Below are 22,838 nucleotides of genomic sequence, written 5' to 3'. Positions count from 1 at the left end.
GAGAAGATCAGGGTGCACTTTGGCACGAGAAGTATGCCGGTGAACAACCTTGTTATAAATTCCTAACTACAACTTTTTTGGAGAGAAAAAAGTGGAAGGATGAGGCATGATGTGGCCTTGACCGGCTATTCCCCAAATCCCTCATCCAATATATGAGGAAAAAAAGCATAGATCAGCGGAGAGATAGCAGGATCTTCCTCTTAGAATAGGTTACTTAGATAAATGCTAATTCAGAGTTGTGATTAAGTGTCAACGGGCATCGTTTGAATATTAACGATTTTGATTCCGTTTATCGATTCTGATTCTTATCGATCCCTAATTTCGATTCCAATAAGGTAAAAAAAATTACCTTAGATGATATTCACATTAGGGATGGGCGATATATTATTGTTTGCGATATACCGGTAAAAAGTCTCTTCACGATAAGAATCAGTATTCCCGCGATACTAACGATAAAGCCAAGTTGATGACGCATTTCTGTTTGGGAAAACAGGGAAAGTTTTGCTCTCCATCAAGCGGCCCGTAAAGCGCACTATTTCAGTTCATCTCAATGAATGCACAGTGTATTTGACGCTATAGGGATGGGTCCCGAAACTATTGCTATAAAGACGTTCTCTTGCAAATTTGATCTCACCAGCCATATAATAATATTAAACCATTTGTCTTTGATGCATTTTTGCTATTCGTAGTCCAGAAGAGAGAGAGAGAGAGAGAGAGAGAGAGAGAGAGAGAGAGAGAGAGAGAGAGAGAGAGGAGAGAACTGTCACGAGGAGCCATTTTGGCTTCCAATGATTATAAAAAGAAGATATCTGAGGTAAAAAGATGAAAACCTATAGTCACATTCTGTCTAGCGCAACTTCCTACCTGTCACTTTGTCATTTCTCCCTAAAACTCAAACTTAACGTCAGAATCAGCACAATCGGTGATTGTTGTAAAATGCAGTCTCTACTGCTGCTAAACTACGGGATGTGTTTTATAATAAAACTAGTTTTTATGAGCACAAAAATCTGCGCAAGAGACGCTGTATCCAAGGCGGCGTGCGCTGCAAAACGGTCCGCAACGAGACAAGCAAATTATACTTTGTGCTACGTGTGCGCGTCTAACTGATCAAATATACACCAAAATATGTCAAAATGACCGGCTTGGAGATTCACTTAAACACAGTTTATTTATTTTAACACAGTTTATGTCTTAAATGGACATAGATAGTTGGGAGAAAATATAGTGCAGTAGCACTCTGTCTTAAAGGGGCAGCAGTCTATTAAACCTGCTGACGATTACGCCAATAATGCTAATCAAACGACAAAAGGCAAAGAGAAAATCAATTATAGCTCCTGAATGAATTACTTTATTTAATAAGAATGAATCTATCTATCTATAAACTATGCAGCGTTATCTTACATTTGATTACTTCTTTATATGCCATATTACTTACCTGAACAGTAATGTTAGTAGACCTTCCTGAAATTAAAGCACTGTGTATATAATTAGTATCTTTGTTTTATTGTTTACTTCTTTTATTTTTTGTTTGACCATGTTTTTGTACTTTGTCTTTGCTTATCGTGTCCTATGTATATAAAACACAAAAAAGCCTGCACACTGCTGCATAACAAATAGATGTTTTATTGGTTTAGTTAAAGCATTGCTTTTTCTTTTGCCATAGATATTTGTTTTTTTTATAACAAAAAGAACTGATAAGAATACCGTTAAAGTACCGGATCGATAAGCAGTATCAGTAAGAGTAGTAATACTGCTAAAACCTTAACGATACCAATCCCTACAGTAAACACAAGTGTCAGGCGCCCGACTCGCCGTCGCTTTGCTGAGAGCGCTCAGTGTTTCTCACATATTCAAAGAGAAAGCGAGAGTTCATCTGGGTTCATTCTTTATGAGCGAGCAGAAACTAATGCAACAAACGCAGACGTGATTAATATTCATGAACCCATCAGTTCATCCTTAGTGCGGTTTAAATTGTTATTAGTAGTAGTATTATCATCTTATCAGTATTATTGTTAGTCTTTAACATTGCAAACCTGTAATTGATTTGAATTATTGCGTGTAATTATTATTGTGTGATGTTTTTCAGTACAGTTGAACTATTTAAAAATGATCTGCAACTTTTCCATTTCTGCAAGGGCTGGTGTTTAGATTTGTACAGTTTTTTTTGTTTTGTTTTTTTGTAAATGGTATATTATAGGAGCCTATTTGATGATGGGTACGTTTTACTTTAGATCAATGTTTGTGTTTCTGAGGCTCTCAAGAACGCATGCAGCTATCACTTGTAGACAAAAACAGTGGTGAATGATACTATATTTATATCGTCATTGCTATCATTATCGCAATAAATATCAGAAAATATTGTGATATAGTTTTAAGTCCATATCACCCATCCCTAATACACATTTATTCTAAGTCTTATTGCAAACAACATTTTATTGTAGCTGAATACCATGAATAAAAATCAACAGGCTAAAGATCACTTACACAAGGAACTTGTGTCTATAGTTTAAAAATACCATATAAACAACTAGCCTAACTAATATCAATTTTAAGCAATATTAAAGACAAGTAAACACTAAAAAAGAACAAATTGGCAATTGCACAAATAAATACAACTGAACAAAGATGTGTTTTAAGATTTTCAGATATTCAGGTACAGAAACTGTAATCAAAGGTAAAAAACACTGCATATACTAAATAAAATATGCATTACAAATATAGTTACAAAAGTTATTCAGTCAACAGCAGGCTTGGGAGGGTTACTTTAAAAATGTATGGCGTTACAGTTACAAATTACTTCATAAAAAAAGTATTCAGTAATGTAATCCAAGTACTATAATATGAAAGTAATGTAACTGATTACTTTGGGATTACTTCAAGGTCACGTATATAAATAAAGTCAAGCAAGAAGAAATATTATTTAAATATATATATTTTTTTATTTTTTTATTAAGAATTTGGTCCAGTGTACAATATTTGCAAAATATACACACATGCCTGAATATATATTTATGTAAAGGGCTATATCTAGTGGCTAATGTATGGTATTACAGATTATTTTGTTTTATTTTTAACTAAAAAATAAAAACACAACATTTAAAATTTTTACACAATCTACATATTAGTTTATTTTAAAATAGGCCTACATGTTGACTAAAGCCGTGATCTTTCTTAATTTGCCTGACTGGACGTGGGGCGTTGGCAGTGGGAGTTCCCCTACGTTACCTAGACAGCGCACACCCCGTTACGAGAGAAAAGATTAAGAAAGGACATTTTGGGTACTAAAAAAGCTACTCTCCTAATTTCTACAAAATAGCAGCGGAATTTCCATGAATTAAAAGTGATTTTACCCGCAGGCAGCATCGTTTCTACTAGCAGCAGTGATTAACTCTGCGTCTGAGGAGATTGTAGAAAGCTGTTATTTGCACATGCACCAGCACACGTGAGTCATTACTGGCAACAGAACCAGGAACTACTGTATAATCAAGCAGCGCTTAATATAGTGTTATTATGCCAAAATACTGATTTATTTCGTTTTAAATGAAACCATTGTAATCCTGAAAGTATTCCCCCTTTTTTCAAAATGTAACTATAATCTGATTACAACGTTTTTTGACGTAACTGTAACGGATTACAGTTACTGGATTTTTGTATCCTGATTACATAACGCCGTTACATGTATTCCGTTACTCCCCAACCCTGGTCAACAGCGAGTGAATTTTCTGTCTTTTTTTGTTGTTGATTAATGTTATTATAGAGATGGCAGCAGGACCATTAGGCTGTTGTTACTTCAAAGCAGCACTCAGTAACTTCGGGACTTCTTCGCTGTATTCTCGCTTTTTGCTCGCAGGTTTCTCTCTAGAGCTCCCCCCACAGCTTCGGAATAGATATTTGACAACACTGTCGTAAAAACTCGTTGTTGATTCTCAGACACCAGAGGCTATAGATCAAAGCAGATGGGACGTTCTTTAAAACGTCTTCTTCATTCGGGTTCGGACAGCGTGAGGGAGCGCAATAATGACAGCATTTTAGCAGATTTCTTTTGGCCGTAAAGCAATTGTTTACATCGCGAGACCTGATATCACGCGAGACTTCCTGACGCGGCGGCCGGCGGCCCGCCGGCTCAAAGTTGCAAGTGCGTATTTTCCGCTCACGGGCACCAGGGGGGTGCGAAACGACCACCATTCAACCCAAAATAAGTAATATAACCATTCCAATGACTCCGAAGCTGTTCAGTTAAGGTAAAAAAAGTTACTTAGTTCACCTTTAAGACCTGCACGGATCCAATATACTGTACACATGCGTTTTCTTCAACTGTTTATGTTCACTCAAGACATAACCGACTGTTTACAAGGATATTTTGACATATTTTTGTGTGTATTTGTCACAGAAGAAAACTACAGTATTGCGCAGTGTACAGTATGAGAGGCATCTTTCTGTACGCTTGTTTTGGATGTGTGTGCAGCACAGAAAACAGTGTGTGGGTCTCCTTGTGCTTGAATGGTTTAAAGTCATATTAAAATACACACAAAGGAATCGATAAGAGGAATCGAAATGTGCGCGTCTTATCGAATCGCTGGACACCTGATGCAAGCTCTCTGGTCCTGTTCTAAAATACAGGAATTTTGGTCTAAGGTTCATAACTATATTCAAGATGTGGCAGAATGTTGCTTTTCAATCTGTCCAGGTATTTATGTCTTTGAAGACCCATCTTTTCTAGGCTCGGATGTAGAGATGATCAATGGATTCAAATAAGAATCATGATATAGAGACAAATTATAAGTTAGACAAAAAAAGAAATAACATCATAAACTAAATTCTGTAGGAAACACTGATGTATAACGACGAGAACATGCTCGAGGCAAGTGATTCAACATCCATCAGTAACTGTCTTAATATACTGAATGTAGTGAATAGGTTATAAGAGTAGTACGAAATATGAGATAACCTGAAGAGAAGTTACATCTCTAAATTCATCCCCTTTAAACCAGTGCTTAAAAATATTTGTAAAAAAAATTAAGTTGATAAAAGAATTTATTAGATTTATATTTAATAATAATACAAAATAATAAAAAAATTAATTGACCTAAATAATCCTAAATTTGTAACCAGACACCTGTTTGAGAAAGGATCATGATGTCATCCCCTCTTGCAACAAACAATGCCCGGTGGTGGCACGTGAGTTGAGACGGATGAGCAGTCCTACTGGTTGGTTCAGGGAGTGCTGTCGCTGGCCTTATGAATATTCATTCCCACCCCGCTCTACTGTGACTCACTCACCCAGAACAGCTCTATCTGTACAGTGAATTATGGAAATAACGATACAACAGAGAATGAGAGACATTCATCTCCTTTTATTGTGGAACGCCGGTACAGAGAGAGAAAGGCGACATGTAATAGAACGAGTGAAGATGGGCGATAGGGAGGGAGAATGACAGATTGCTTGATGGAAATCTTCCTTTTCTGACAGCTCTCTTTGGAGAAAGGTGCAGTCAAGTAACAACACAAACAAATAAGATGAAACAGACTGGAAATAAACAACAGTTGTTGTTTTTTTTATCTTCTTGTTAATAAAACCCTAATCTTTTTGCGCTGTGTTTAAGATAGTCTTTTCACAGGCGTTGACATGCATGTATTCCTTTTCAAGTCTAAAATCCAACTCCTGCCAGAAAGCAAATGATGCAGCTTCTTGATCAGGACATCACTGCATGAAGACATCCAGAGTTTCCAGCCGCTTTGGGCCGCTGTATTATTTATGAGAAATAAATTCCAATTGCACATGAGAAGTCAAATATCTGTTCTGAATGTAGAAACTATACATTACAGTGTGTGGGGAATTTATTTAGAATTAATTGTGCCCACTAATAGCACTTTAATCATGCAACTCTGGTAACGGCAAACACACACAAAAAAAGAAGGGGAAAAAAAGGGTTAAACATACTCTGTATGCCACAATCTTGCGGATCAGTTCTGAATGCTCTGAATGGATGCCTCAGTGAAGTTACTGAACACACACACTGCTTAAGTGCTCTCACTTTCTTTCCTCCACATTGACTCCCTTGAGTCACACTGAGCTCGCCAGGACATGATATTTCAAGTTCCACCATCTCTGCTGATCGTATCAATCTCACATCGACCTCCTGCAGAACATCAGACAGAATCGTCTCCAGCTGCAAGACAGACTCTCTTCTCCTCTAGTTAGAGTCGGCAAGAGGAGAACCTTTTCATCAAGCGCTTTGTAACTAAAAGTTTTCTCTCAAGTGCTGTGGGCTACACAAAACAGATGAATCCTTTAAAGATTAGAGGAAGTGCTGTTTGAGGCTGATGGATAATTAGTCCTAAAAATTAACGTGTCTTCTTTGCGTACTTCTCATCGTCTCAAATCAACAAATGCTTTTGAAATCCGCTGTGAAGTATGTCAAAACCCAGGCAGACTTGAAAAGCAATGAAAGCTCCGGGTCACGGCACCAGATCAAAGCAAACAGTCTAACCGGCCCTGCAGCAAACAGCACGATCCTGTATTCCTCTGTATACCAGACTGCCAGGAGGGATCAGATGTTCAGAGAGAATGCAGCAGGCTGAAGGGCCTTTCACAGAGGACGTGTTCATGCTTAAGAAACAGATATATAGAGCGCAACGGAATAGAACAGAAGGTGTGTTTATTGGCGTATTCACCATCGCTAATATAAACACTTCACTTCTCTATATGTAAATACACTTGTTCATTTGTAAATATGATTAGCCAACAGATTCTTCTGATTGGCCCACTACTTGAAAGTTGATGTTGATCCACTAAAATAACTTGAAATCAGCATTATGGCCAAAGATGTCAGTGTAATTGATAAATGTAAAATGAAGTAAAAAAAAAAGGGAATGCAAACACATTTTGTTTGAACTGTCCCTGTACGTTTGTTTGCACAGCCTTAGAACTCTGTGGTAAATTTGTCCTCTAAACTTTCTTGACAAACCTCTGATTGCATTTCAACACCCATGCTGTCAAAGTAAACGTGACTTTTCAGATATTGTCTCATCTCAGCTCCATCTTTGAGTGGATGTGTGTGCGTGTGTGTGTGTGTGTGTGTGTGTGTGTGTGTGGTGTTTGCGACTGCAGAGCAGGTCCAACAATACGTATTCTTTTCTTAGTGTGCTAAAAGCCTTGAGGAGGGTGTTCAACTTTTTCTAGCTCTCCAGCCATCTTAGAGTAATGATTTCTGAAAAGTTGGCAGAGGGGAAAGCCTTTGAAAGTATTTTGGCAGCAGGTAGATAGACAGAGAGAACAGGAAAGAAACAGACAGCCAGGCAGTGAGAGTTCTTCATTAAGGATGTGTATACGTGAATGATGGCCAGGATTAGTGTCTGCATCTGGGGACTTTCGACATTAAAGACTTTTTGAGATTAAAGAAATTTGAGAAGAGTCAATGTGGGGACCAAAAAAACGAAGAAAAACGACATCATTGTAAATAAATTACATGTAACAATGTGCTATCTGAGTTCTATAATGAAGTCAACAAGAAACAGTGCTCACAACCCAGGCCGAGACATTTCTTTTTCCATCAGAAATTGATTGGAAGTTGTTTTTATATTAATTGGAGATTCATGTAGAGCAGGGGGAAAAAAAGGGAAAAAAGTAGGAAAAGTCATTTCAGAGGCAAGCAATTTACTGCATTTAGATTAAATATTAAAAATGTTTAATAAAACTTTTTTCTTGTAGACAATTGGTCACATATGCTATATAGATAATTCACCCAAAAATGACATTTTGAAAAGAAGATATTCTGAAGAATGTTTGACTTTCATTTTGTGAAAAATAAATACAAATAAATAAATTATTATTATTATTATTATTTGTGTGCCACAGAAGAAAATAAGGAATACAAATTTTGAACAACATGAGGGTAAATGATGTAACAAGGCTCAACACTGACGGGCTAAGTCTTGTTCACACCAAGAATGATAACTATAAAGATAACTATATAAGCGTCCACACCAGCAGACGATATCGTTCTGTTTATTCTAAACGTGTGCATCTCTGTCACTTTAAATGCTTGAGCTCGTTACAGCAGGATAGATTCTGATTGGCTGTCAATGTTTCTATCATTCATCAGCTGAATAAAATCATTCTGAAAGTGATTCCAACGATACTGTGCCGTTATCGTTATAGCTGTGGTGTGAACTCTGCTATTCTTTAATATTGAGAATGATTTTTAGAACTATATCTTTATTGTTATCTTTACACTTATTTACACATCCTTGGTGTGAACAGGCCTTTACTCATGAATTTCAAATATTGTTAAAGACAAGTAAATGCTCCGTCATAAAATAAGTAATCAAATTATGAGCAATCGAACAAATAGATACAATAGAACAAACATACAAATGAAATAAACAGTGCTGTCCAGGTTTTTTAGGCTGGTCTAACATTAGTTTTCAGGTGCAGATATTGAATAAAGTAAACAAATGTAAAATAACACTGCAAAGTCTTCACTGTGTAATTAAATATAGATTAATCCTTAAAGTAACAGAAGTTAATTCAGTCAAGAGCAGTGAGTGATTTTTTTATCATTAAAAAGAGACCGCTGCAGGTTTATTAGGCTGCTCTCACTTTAAGAGCTGCACGGATCCAATATACTGATAAACATGCATTTTATTTCTCAACTATGTTCACTTCAGACATAACAGACTGTTTACGAGGAAACTCGCCAATACAGGCATTTTGACATAATTTTGTGCGAATATGTCCATTCAAACACAAGAAGACATGAAAGAGAACTCAATTCAGTATTTTTGCAATGAGTATTTGTGTCTGAGGCGTGGCTTTCTGGGTGCGTGCTTCAGGTGTGTGTTGCACACAAAAAACTTTGACTGAATATTTAAATTGGTACGGCTTGTAAATGACATGTGTAAATGATCAACTTTCGTGACGATGCAGAGTGACAGTCGTGGAGTCGTTCACACTTTATTGTCGAGCCCTGTGTAAATTAGGGATGGGCATTTTTCAAGTTTTAAAAAAAAGTTTGTCACCATTTCTGAACAAGCTTACGATTAGACAATATACACAACAAGCTTATGATATATCTTAAGGTTTTCTTTTAGTTGAAAACATCGAACAATATGTGTAAACAAAAACAATATAAAGAACAAAAGCATTTGAGCTCAAGCAGCGCGAACGGGGGGAAAAAAACGCTAAGAGACTACGCCAATTATCGTACAGAACATACATAGACTCGAGTCGGCATTTGGTTATCGTGTTTATATTGTTTCACGTTCATGTTGAGAAAAACAATGAGAAAACACGCTGCGCTCACAGAAATTGCAGAGTGCCACATTCTGATTATAAACTTAACTCTTCTAGTTTGAGATCTTGTTTTCCCTGTTGGACACACATTGCTGTTTTGATATATTATATTATAATAATGCTATTTCTATAACATCATCTTCACAGTGGTTGTTTCAACCACTTTTATGATTTGAAATCATGCTGGAGTCGGTTGAGAATCTTTCAACATCACATATACATTTCCTTTAGTCTTTTAGCACCAAATCATCACTCCCTTTTAGGTGTTAAGTGTACTTGTGCGTTCAGCCAAACACTAAAAATCACTGGAGGCAAGATACCAAAGACTTGATCTGTGTACCAAATCTCAGGACCTGTCTGATTCTAAACTAACAGAAGACAATGATATTGAGGCACTGTAGCAAAAGCAATCAGCCCACAATACACCAGCCACCATTTCCCTCACCAACAGCTATGAGCGCAGAGAGGCCTTTGAGAGCTGTGCTCAGCGATGGGAGCAATCACGAGTGTTTTTGTGTGCAGACGCAGAGAGGTGGGGAGAGATGGGTGAAATGCGTCACTAAAGTGTGCTGATCAGCTGCCTGTTAAGCTGCAATTCATACACACACACACACACACACACACACACACACACACACACACACACACAAACAAACACGCAACATTAACGCAGCACTTGCAAAAACAACACCAACTGCAGTCAGGACAATGAAAAGCTGCTCAAATCCCAAATTAAACCCTCACAAATGCTAGAATCCTGTTCCAAATGCAAATCCCCAACCCTCCTCTTCTTTTCTGAAACAATGCCTTCGGCATTCAGCGCTACAGTCTTTGGTTTAGCCCAATGAGCAACTGGAATAGTTTAAGGGTACTGGAAATATAATAAAATGCTTTTTGGGGACAAGAAGTAGAGTGGCAGACTTGTGGGACCTCAGGCGGTAGAAAAGTAAAAGGTAGTGGATAAAAACCCATCAGGGTGCTATATTATATCTATTTTCTATGTATAGCAAATCACTACAGATAAAAAGGTATGCTAAATGGCCATTGACCTTTAAGACACAGAAGGTGTCAATGGTTTCTGAAGCTACAGCAGCGAACCACCCTAATGCACAACTAGAGCATATGGCGTTTCTCTGCTGCTAATTATTTTATCTCTTTTCCGCTGAATGGGTTCAGCAGCTGTTCACAACTCTCAGGTTGAGGATTCATTTTCCTGAAATGCTCCCTAAACTCATTCCTTTTAGTTTCAGTGAAAAGAACCAGTTGTTTCAATTTTTTTCCTTATTCCCCATCTGAACGTCTACATTCCTCAGGTATGCTCATTACAACAGTGGTGGAGAAAAGTTGCAGGTTTTTGGACAGTGGGAGGACCTTGAAATGTCTAGTCATGAAGATGGGAAAGTCAATTTGACTCAGCTTGTGTGTTACACCGTGTCCTAACCAGATGTGATGTGATAAGATCCCAGCAACAAATAATTTATCTCCACACTAGACGCGACACGACTGTGAGATACGTCAAAATCAATCAAAACCCACAGCCAATCAGAACAGCGTGTGGGCGGAGTCTCGCGGCGAGTGCACGGCACCAGAGAGTAATCTTGACGGCACTCGCAAGAAAATGGATAAGTAGGCTACATAATCAAATTCACAAATATTACACCATTTAAACATTATTAAAAATACATAGGCTGAGTTACTAAAACAATCTTTGTCAAAGAATACACTTGTTTGTTCACAGTTTGAACGTTCTTGTTTCCATTTGTTTAGTTTCAAGATCTGAGGTGAATTATTATTGTTGCTTTTACAGCTACAAAGCTGGAGCAATAAATGATATTCAAAGTCACATTCACTTTTAACATTAAATAAAACACATAAACAATACTTGAGATTATCATTGCCACACTTTTTGTTTGTTGTTCCAGCGCGACGTCGCAGAAAAATAGAACCCGCTCCTAAAATAGAATCGTCGCGTGTCGCGGCTGGTTAGGACAAACAGTCTGATTAACATGGAAAATATACCTTTTATCGCTTGTCGCGGCACGTGTAGTTAGGACACAGTGTTATACAGTGCACTTGTGCGAGCTCTTGAACTGGTGATGGAAATGACGGGGAACAGGTCAAGATGTATTTAACTGAACTGTACAATTACCTGCTCAGCAGGAATTTTTCTTTAGTTATGGCCAGGGATTGGTAAGGTGTTGAAAGCAGGCTTAAGAGACAATGCACACACACACACACACACACACACACACACACACACACACACACACACACACACACACACACACACACACACACACACACACACACACACACACACACACACACACACACACTCTTCACCTGTTCAGTGACATTCACAGCCTCCAGCGTGAGAGTGTGTGCGGCTCAGTCTTACTACCCCCCGAGTCTCCTCCACCTACCTCCACCTCCTCACAGGAACATCCTATCGCTCTGAGGGATGGCAGCTCTAGAAACATGACATTTAAGCCCCACTCTCGCTCCTTCATCTCCATCTATCTCCATCCTCGTCTGTAAACAGGCCAAAGCCTTCCCCGCAGGATTCCGGACAGGCAATCAAGCAATTATGGGCTTGGATAAATGTCTCGCACGTTTTTCAGAGGAGAGTGACTGGAGCTTTCAGAGATGAATAAGATGTCTTCTGTCATTTCGGGTGGGTCATTTGTTGACCTGATGTCACTTTTGTCAGCCGTAATCACTGTTTTGGGCTCGTGCTGAGCCTCAGGGGCGACCAAAGACACTACAGACTAAACAGGTGCATTTTGTATTATACTGTGTCTGAACCAGGCATGACTCGATAAAAAGTGTTATTACTTTTTGTTTTAATCAAGCCACAATCTCAATCTCTTCTTGCAGTATTTTGGTCTATGTCTAATATCTTGGTCTTTATATCCTGCCTATTTTTTGCTCAACTTTCTTGTTATCTCAGAGCCTTAACTGCACAGCTCTCTCTGAATCATTTTCTTGCTTTCATCCATTTTTTTGGGCTACTTATTCTCTTCCCATTTTCACAATCTCTCTACTTTTCATCACAGCCTCTCGCTTTCTGTTCCTCCCTCTATAGAACACATTTTTGAAGCAATATCATTGCAGCGGTGTAGGATTTCTGATGCAAGGAAGCTCCACGCCAAGACACGGCCACAGCAGCGGCTCAGATTAGCGAGCCACGTCTTCTTAGCCAGAGAGCTGCATCGCAAATCTCTTAGCTAAAGTTGCACTATCTGAGCAGAAAAAAAATAACATCAAATGGAGGAGAGAGAGATGGAGACGAGAGAAAGCACCATATGGCATCAAAAATTCCACTCAGAACACAGGGATCCTTCAAGGACTCTCACAATCTGTCTGAGAGTCTGAAATGAATAATGAAAAATCAATCCGCCGTGCTGGGCGTGAAAGTGTCCCGTGTTTGATTGACAGGTCAGTGTCAGGCATAAATAAATGGAGATGCAGGAAGAGCTTGTTCATTATGCCACACTAATGAACGCCAGAAATTCTGTGCAAACACAAAAAGAGCACGTACTCACATTACAGTCTATCACAATGCAAGCTTTTTAACAAGGATGGAGTGAAAAAAGTTTCAAGCTGTTTAAATCAAACTTTATGCGTGTCTTCGTGTGCACCTTGAATGGTGGTTTGTGCATTCATTTAAGGGTCATCTACACTCACATTTTTGTTTAAGAGCACCCATATACCTACATTAAAGTTACATTTTTGTTTTTCTTAAAGTTCAAGACTCTAATTCATGAAGTCAAGTAAACCAGAATAGATTTGGGAAATAAGAGAAAATAGATGAAAGCTACGGTGGCTCCAAAAAATATTTGGACAGTGAATTTTTTTTTTTTTAGGATTTTCAGTTCCGTTTTTCGGTCAAGTGCATCCAGAATTGCTGGTTTCGGCCCAGAATTTTCATTTCGGTGCATCCCTTGGTACCACTGAATCACTCACGCTGTTTTCAGCTTTAAAATTCTGTACATTTTATCACAAAATATACAAGCAATAAATGTTGTTTTGCCGCTCTGTAAAGTGTCCTGAATGTTCAATCAGCATTTTGACCTTGAACAGAACGTGTATAAAACAGCTTGAGAACAATCATGTTACGTAACGTCAAATTTACCTCAGAAAAGCCATTCAATGCTCATAAACTCATTAGTCAGCAATAACTATGAGAAAGGGGCATTTTGCTAAATATATGGCCTATATCACATAATCCTTATATTTTTACTTGCAAGGAGCTACAATTTTTTAATTCAACACCGCCCGTATATTAGCATATGAAGAGCTGCCTTTCACCAAATTTACCTCTCAGATATTACTAACGAAGAAAATAGATTGGGTGAGTGCAAGACATACTACAACGTTTGTAGGATGCATTAGGAGGAGGCCAAACTATACTGATGCTGACATTTTTATGGTTTGTGACACTGGCTCAGATTCTGTGTAAAGAACAATTCTTTGCGACTGTATGTAGTTCTCAAGTTGGAAAAGCAATTCAGTTCCTACTTTCCCAGGAAATCCACAAGATAAGATGCAGATGCTGATGCTGTAAAAGGAGGGCAGACGTGACAACACATGACAAAATTAAAACACATTTATTCTTTTGTGGCACAAAAAAAAAAATGTATTTGGCGCCTATTTTTTCCCCTTATAGGAGGCAATGGCTCCTTAATTAATTAATTTGTTGTCTGGAGGCCAGCATCTGTACATTTACTCCTTCCTAAATGGCAAGAAATAAAGGTGTGAGAGAGTGTTATCAGCTCCCTGTAGCCAGATACCACAGCATGACTGCGACACGCATCTCCACAGATATGGCCTGCCGAGATGAGCATCTCTCTTCAGCAAGCAGAGGCACAAACTGCAGCAAATGAAACTCAGCGTTCGGCACTGCATCATTTTGCATATAGTGTGGGAATTGAAGATGGGATTTATATTCGTTTTGCGGAAAAACACATTTATGAGGCCAACTGTAAATGGAACAGATTGAACAAATCAGACAGCTAGGCCTATCTTACACATGAAGTGACAAGTGTAAATAGGTCCTAAAATCACCTCAGATGCTAGACAGACCATTATGGAATAGAATAAAATACAGAGTCTTGAGATGCTTTTTTTAAAGTAAAGAATTTGGTGGCCTTGATAGAATGGCCAAAGACATTCATGCATGTGTGCTATGACCAACAACTAAATAATAACACGTTTACCCTGAAGGTATTATATACACAACTGCAACATTTTTTGAAGCGGTGTGCATAAAAAAAATTGCGAGATTTGCTCACATTAATTTTCACTGGCACTGTAGGGCACTGTTTTCCTTTTGTCACCCCACACACATAACCATTAATGTGACATTCTTCCAATGGAAACTTTTACATTCACATGCTTAATAGGTAGAGCCCTTTCCTACTGATCGGTCACCAGTTGTTTTTCATGCAACATATTATCATGACTTTGGATCAGAGGAATAATTGAGTTTCCACCAGAATAGTTATTTTAATGTGTTTGGTTGACTTCTGACACTACATAAACAGAGGAATTAAAACTGAATACTGCTACTGCTCTGAGATGTGTGTATCAGAATCGCTGGTTTGTATCAGTCAAAAATGAGTGACTTAATTAGTTCAGCTCTGTCAGTTTACATTAGAGAGGCGACTTGTGATAGATTGAATAGATAAACAAAACCCTTTAATGACAATAATAACAATACAATTACCAATTAATATTTATACTACTACTAATAATTATAATATCACTAAAATTATATAGGCCTGATAACAGTCTTTAGGTCCGAACACAGCACAAATCAGCCATCAATGAAAAGGCCTCGCATTTTAGGTGAAATATTTCTAAGCAACATGACATTTTTCTTCAACACCAATTCCATCTTTGCTTGCAAAATGATGGAAAAAGATGATCATTCTCCATGATTATAAAACAAAGTAAATAATTAAATAAACGAATAAATAAACAAGTAAATAAGTACATTAATAATCAAATAAGTAAACTATTGATGATAGGATGATATGACCATGAAGAACATCGCCCAGCACTAATAACCAACCGTGTTTAGGAGGATACCCGCTAGGGCTGCACAATATATCGAAATTATCGAAATATCGCAAATGTATATATCATGATATGCATATCGCAACGGCTTGCAATAACTGGGGTCTTGAACAAAAGACGAAGAGAAAATCACTCACTGCTCTTGGCTGAATAACTTTTGTAGCTTTAATAATAATCAGTATATATATTTAATTCATACAGTGAAAACTAAGCAGTGTTTTATCTTTACATGTGATTATTCAGTTTCTGTTGTTAAATAAACCTAATGTAGGCCTACCTGAAACCCCAAACCCCGTGGTTTACACTGATGTTAAAGTAAAGGGGTGGTTGATCATGATTTCACTTTTCTTGCTTTAGTTAGTGTGTAATGTTGCTGTTTGAGCATAAACAACATCTGCAAAGTTACAACGCTCAAAGTGCAAAGCAAAGGGAGATATTTGCTTTTAAAGAAATCACTTTTTAAGGACTACAATAAACAGCTGGTAGGGACTACACGATATTCCTCCCGGGTTAGTGACATCACCAACCCAAAAATGTACATGAACCCCGCCCCCGGGAACACAATTTATAGATTATCAAGACAGAATATGCTTATCAATGACTAGAAGATAACTACTCATCAGCTACATAAATTCGTCAACTAACCATTCAGAAATGTTGCCTACACGTTGTCACGTCTTCTTGAATCTCTCCATCTTTGTCTGACTCCGGTTGGAACATAAAAGGCTAAACGTTTTTTGAAATGTTCAGTGTGTCTCTGTGTGAGGAGGTAATCGAAGCTCCGACCCCTGTGCTGGGAGCAGCAGCTCATTTGCATTTAAAGGGACAGACACAAAAACAGTGCGTTTTTGCTCACCCTCAAAAAGTGACAACTATATAAAAATATCTGTGGGGTATTTTGAGCTAAAACTTCACATACACACTCTGGGGACATCAAAGTCTTATTTTACATCTTGTGAAAAGGGCATTATACCACCCCTTTAAAGTAACACTTCTTATGCTACAGTAAAACACTGCCGGTCACTTTCAGAAGCTGTAGGGATGTTTTCTTGTCACAAAAAAAAATGTGAAACACGTATGTTGGTTATAAAATAAATAATTATAAATATATTTTAAAGATAACTTAAGTCTATTTTACACACTTGAAGTATTATCGTATCGCATATCGAATATCGCATGATTTAATAAGTTATCGCATATCACATTTTTCTTCAATATCGTGCATCCTTAATACCCGCCAAGACAGACATTTTGACAATTTTAAGTGTATTTGTCTGTTCAAGCACAAGAAGACCCAAAGGAGAATTCAGACAGACAAGATAGAACATTTTATGGAGTTACATTACTGCGGTTTAATTTCTTATTGCAAATTAAACAAAGCATTTAATCGAAAAATATTATTATTTCTATAAAACTTACATGATAAAAATAAGAACTGATCATTTCGTGGTGGGGCCAGTGAAAATGTTGGCAGGGCAAGTAAAAAGAAATACTGGACCAACTAGGTCAAGACATTTTTTAAATTGTCATAATCTGGATTTCAGCGGGGTTAGAAGTGTTTATTGTTTGTGGTCTGATTTACAGTAGGGTAAATGTGAGAGGGAAGGAGAAAGGAGAGGAGGAGAAGAAGGGATAGGAGAGCTTCATTTTGGCAGCTCTTTCCACTCCTGTCCTCCCACATGTGCTATTCACAGACTCCTCACAGCGAGCTCAGAGGGCATTGCACTCACAGGGATTAATTCACATACAATGTTTCAGCTGTCAGATACATTCCTGCTTTTCGTTTCCCAGCTAAGCGTTTAATACCATAACAACAGAAGAGGGAACATCTGGCGAGACAAATGAGACAATGCGGGCAGCAGGGAAACAGAATACAACATAAGCCGAAATTAATTTCCCCAATCACAGCTGACGCATCTCCATTCTAAAGAATTGAACAGTGACAGATGCACGGGAAAGGCGACTCGACAAGCATCTACAAGGACTTTTTGGAGGGGCCGTCGCAAATTGTGTGAGCATGTGTGTTTGTGCAAATCTGTCTTCCTCTTGTGTAAAAGCAACAGAGCTTGACGGCAAGAAGGTGAGTGATGTACTAGAACATCACTACAAACCTCATGCAGCATTATGTCCACATACACAAACATAGCAGCTCTCACAAGAAACAGGAGATAAATTTTTGATAAAGCATTGATACCACTCACCTGCCCATGACTGATGAATCCATGTTTCTGTGCAATCCTCTCAGCCTCCTCGGCTCCCCCTTCAATGTGGACGGCCCACGTGTTGGTGTAGATGCCTTGGCCTGTAATCAAGCGTACCTCAGAAGCCAGGAGGACCAGGTACGCCCCCAGAAACAGCGGCAGGGTCCAGCGGCCCTCCATGAACAGGAGTGCTTCGTCTCCAAGCCTTCTGGTCTTCTAGATGGAGTTTGTTTTCTAATGCATCTGTGGGTTGCACTGTAAATTCAGCACAGTAATAACCTGGAGAAGACAAGACAGAGTGTCAAAAAAGAAATACTAGAGCACCAGGAGGCCCATCGTTTTCTATAAAGCTCAGGTTATCTAAGCATAACTGTTCTGTCAGAAAACATCCTCAGAGGGACCGTGGCGAGTCATATATTTTCATAAAGGTGTCTTGAGTGCTATTGATAGCACTACACAAAGGGAAACTGGGATACAAACAACACTTTGTAGGACAAGGAGGAGAATGTGCGTTTCACAACTTGTACCCACTTGCTATGTGCTTGTATCTAGAGCAAGTTCACAAAAAAGGACATGCTGATGTTGCTTGTCTTAAAGGAACGGTTCACCGAAAAATGTAATCCTGTCATCATTTCCTCCCCTTCGTCATTCCAAACCGGAGACTTTTCCTTCTTCTGTGAAATAAAAATGTGCAGTGTTTTCTATGCTCTTTCATGCAATTACAAGGGAAAATAAAGCTTTCATATATCAAAAGGGCATAAAAGCACCATGAAAGTATCATAAAAGTAGTGTGATCTGTCATTTAATAGCTGTGTGTGAGATATAGATGGGAATTCAAATAATTATTCACTGAAAACCTTAATATCTGTCCTAGCTCTGGAATGTTAATAAAAAGTCGTTTTTGTCAACAAATTATTCTTCTGAACTGGATGAATGAACTTCTGGATGAATGAACTTCTGAATCAGTTGCTTCAATGCACAAAACTGGTCAAAAAGATTCTCTCAGAAATCAAATTAATGTTGTTCTCAAAGCTATAGTATGACTTCAAATGAAAAATAATAATAGTAATAATAATAATAACAATATTATATACATATGTATATATATATATATAATTTATAGATAAAAAAAAAAAATCTATATATAAATGCCTTTATTATCACTTTTGATCAATTTAATGCATCCTTGATAAATAAAAGTATTAATTTCTTTCAAAACTACTGAATGGTAGTGTATATCCAGTATAAGTATGGACTACTTTTAGAATGCCCTTGAATTCTTCTACGGGAAGAACATTTTAGGAACAGCAGTCAGGGTCTGTTAAAGACAGAATGTGTTTTATTCAAGGTTTGACATATACATTGGGATGATGACCATGTAGCTTGAGTATTGCACCATCCGTCAGAGAAGCTCTCTCCGACAGCAAGAGGGAGTCCCGTGAGAGTTGAGCAGCTCCTTAGAGACAGCTCAGTTCTTGCTGACTGTGTAAATAAGCTCAAAGCTTGGCTCAGGGCATGGTGTACAACCCCAGACACCCTCTACAACAAAACAGAGCATGAACAATACATCCTGGCATGTGCTTTCAAAGAAAGCAAGCGTGAAAATTCATAGTATTTTCCTGCTAGAGTAAAGGCATAACACATGAGGTCTAGGAATAGTGTTAAAATTATAGCGCCAACCTTCACAATGTCGTTTAAAACAAGAGAGTGCCATTAGCAAAACAATTCCTCCGAGTATGACGGCTACAATGCAGAGTTTAGCATTTAAATAGCAGCTCCTGGTAGGAAGAAGTGAGGATCTTGGTAAAAGGCCTGCTGAAGAAACAAACAAATCGTCACGTCTAAAATCTGCATTACAGAGCTCATTAAGGGCTGGCACAGTGCAGTGAGCTGGAGAGGAGAGACGAGAAAACCATGTGTGTCTTACTGATGAAACCTGTGAATGTCACACCTCCGCAAGCAAGAAAATGAGAGAGAGAGAGAGAGAGAGAGAGAGAGATACTGTACCTGCACGTTTTATAGTAACAGAAAAAGCAATGCCTGTCATATCTAAACCTAATCGATTATTTGAACCAATTAATAGATTTCATTAAGCTCATTTTAAGCAGACTGAGTCTATTAGCAGCTAAGACAAATCTACAAAAGGTAATGGATGAGAGGTCAGCTCTTGGGAAATTATTCGCCGCCTCTAGCACTCTTAAACATAAGACATTTTCACTATTGTCAAATAACTCCCTTTCAGGTTAACCAATCCCCCTCATTCAATCTTTCGCCTGTCTCGACAAGACTAATTTAATAATGCAGCCACTTGTGAAAGCTTCTTCTAATGGATAAATGTTGGAGGTAATGAAGGGCTCACCTTCAGAGCACAACATATGTAAGATGTGACAGAAAGCCTGTTGATTCCTAGTCTGTTGCTGTTCCGACATACAAACAGGGCTTGTGGCTTGTCCTTTCTTCTCTTTATTTGGTCTGACAAGGTCTTTGTTTTGCTTTTTGTTTTGGAAACAACACAAAAGACCACTTTTTTTTTCAGCTTACAAGCAGAACGTGGAACCAGTCCAGAGGGAATTCTGGTAATTGCATTGCAACCGCAACACTGACCAGAAACGGAATCAGAATAATTGGTTATCAACAGCCTTCCTAGACCTGAACATCAGTGCGTTTCTAGTAAATCATGAATTCTTGGTGCTTCAGGAACAGGTCACAAAGCCAAAATGACATTCAAATGTGAAGCCAGTCACGTAGAACATTTTGGAGGTCGGGCCATCAATCTCGTTCAACACTTCAAATGACTTATTTTTCATATTTAATGACTCTGAGCACCCATTAAAGCCTGAATCGAATGGAGAGTACGATTATCTAACTGTCCCTGAGGATCTGACAGATTGCATGCTTGCAAGAGGAGAAGTCCAAGGCGATGCTACTGTATGCTGGCTAGGAGGGCCAAATTTTTATAGCGTGCTCTCTGGGGAAGAAAGAACAGTAATTACTATGCCTTAGTAACTCCTCATCAAACACAACTACAACTAAACCTTTTATGATCCATGATGGGCGTAAGGGCAGGAACTGAAGTGCTTAGTCACTCATTAGAGAGGGACAGACGGCGCACAAATACTCTGTTTATCTCTACCTCTTTCTTTCCTCTCTCTCTCTTGTTAGGATCAATACAGAAAAGGACCACACTACCTGTTCTAAAAAATCCCTGTGGGTAAAAACAAAAACAAAACATGTTTCATAATCAAACCTGCCAACAGAATGAATGTTTCGAGGTCAAAAGACACTAATAATAATGCTATTCTATTCTGAGGATCATTTCAGTCATCATATGAACTAAATGAGACAAAGAATAGCACAATACTGCATTCGTTTATTGCACTAAACGCTATGAATTTTCATTGGGTTCACGCGTTAAGAGGAGCTCACGTGCACCGTAAATCAGTCAGACCAACGGAAATCATTCAATTACGCTGAAAGCACTGGGCGTGCAATGCGATGATAAATCTATGAAGGATTTTGAGTCAGTTTAAAATATTGTTATGTGCTAGAATGACTTTCTTTCTTTAGTGGAAGACAAAAAGAGACCGGTCACCATTCATATATTAGTAGTATGGAAAACAGGTGCAATGAAAGTGAACGGTGAGCGTTACTGTGCCGAGCATCTCCTCCTTTTGTGTTACTGAGGAAATAAAGTCATAGGCTATTGCTTTGGAACAACGTTATTTCGGGTGAGTAGGATGACCGAATTATCATTTTTGAGAGAAGTATCTCTTAAGTCACCTTTTTTGACGTTACAAAATATACATCTCATAACAGTTTAACAAAATGTGTACGTTAAGGCAAAACTTAACGGTCGATTTGTCTTGCCATCCGAAAACAAACAGACAAAAAAAACACAAATATACTGTACGAATGAATAAAAAGGGTTTAAAAAACCTCACAAAATTATTTCGCTCAAATTGTAAGAAATGTCTCTCAGAAGTTGGGCGAAAACGTAACGTTAAAAGCTTACCACGGCAGAAATTCAATAAATCAAAACTTTCTTAACGTTACCGTTAACTTCACCTCAGTTTTCCGTTCTTATTAGATTAAATAAAGACGACACACGAACTGTCATTTACCTCAGAAATGAGACCGTTGACCCCTCCTCGAGCACAGACCGAGCTGTCATTGCGCTTCAACACAGCCTCGGAATCCGGTAACGAGCTCACATTTCTCTCTACAGCTCCGGAATGAACTCCATTCACGACAGAAATGTTAAGTATATCCTCTGAGAAACCATAACGGAGTATATTCGCGTCGTTCCGCGACACCCCGCGAACTCAACTCAGCATCACACGCGGCGAGCGCGCGCAGATCGATGAAACTTTCAACAGTGCGCGCGTCTTCCTGTAATGTAACGTTATTCCTTTATTTTAATTATTTATAAATCTCGTGTCTTGCAGATCTCCGTGCTATACTTATTATCTAAATGTTTGCAAATAAAATGAAAAGCTCTGTGCCGGTGTCATGTGTCATCGGTCGCGCCTGCTTTATTGTTCTATGGAAATAACGGGATACATCCGTACACAAATCTCTACTAATCACAAATGGCCTACAATTCCCAGGAAGTACGTCATGGTATGAGGTTTCTGGACTATTTGTGGTCTGCTATTCTTGGGCTCCATCTGCAGGATTCAGACACACTGTTTCAATAAAATTATTATTATTTTCCCTCATCGCAAAGCTCTTTCAAATGCAGTAGCAAATATGTATTTAACGTTACTTTAGCGTCGAAATGAAATTCTTAAAGAAACATTTCACCCAAAAATTGAAATTGTTGCCATTATTTGCCCATCCTTATGTTGTTCCAAGACTTATTTTCTTTGGAAATATGTTGGGAATGTTAGGAACTGTTCATTTTCATGGAGTATTTTTCCACACAATGAAAGTCAGATTCATAAACTTGAGGGTATAAGTAAATGATAACATAATTATCATTATTTTTTGCTGTGAATTAATTAATTACATTTGGATCCTTCTCAATGTGGAGCAAGGGCTACATGTAATCACCAGCATCGTTTTTGCTTTGACAGACATAAATTAGATTAACAGTTTTGCCAATATTTTTTACCCCGAAAGCAGAAGCATGCAAGTCACGAAATGAAAACAGAATTTCACTCAAGGATTCCTCTTCGCTGACCCAGCTCTACTCCTGCTAAGCTGATTTTATTAGTCCCTGCAGCTCTTTTTTTATTGTTATTATTTTGAAACTTTTTTTA

General features: G+C 38.2%; 1 protein-coding gene across 1 annotated transcript in view; it reads right to left on the bottom strand.

Annotated features, from left to right (window-relative positions):
• The window catches only part of furinb (furin (paired basic amino acid cleaving enzyme) b), an 84,139-nt gene extending 61,973 nt beyond the window's left edge, over positions 1-22,166 (bottom strand). The window contains exons 1-2 of the mRNA XM_082159887.1: positions 21,699-22,166; positions 17,578-17,856 (exon numbers count right to left, since the gene is read on the bottom strand). Of these exons, the coding sequence (XP_082016013.1) occupies positions 17,578-17,757 (180 nt within the window). The 5' untranslated portion in view covers positions 17,758-17,856; positions 21,699-22,166. The remainder of the gene's footprint in view (positions 1-17,577; positions 17,857-21,698) is intronic.
• Between the last annotated feature and the right edge of the window lie 672 nt (positions 22,167-22,838).

This window comes from Leuciscus leuciscus (assembly GCF_965113295.1).
Source record: "Leuciscus leuciscus genome assembly, chromosome: 25".
NCBI lineage: Eukaryota > Metazoa > Chordata > Actinopteri > Cypriniformes > Leuciscidae > Leuciscus > Leuciscus leuciscus.
The sequence above is the reverse complement of the archived record's forward strand: the minus strand, read 5'-3'. Positions and strand labels throughout refer to the sequence as shown.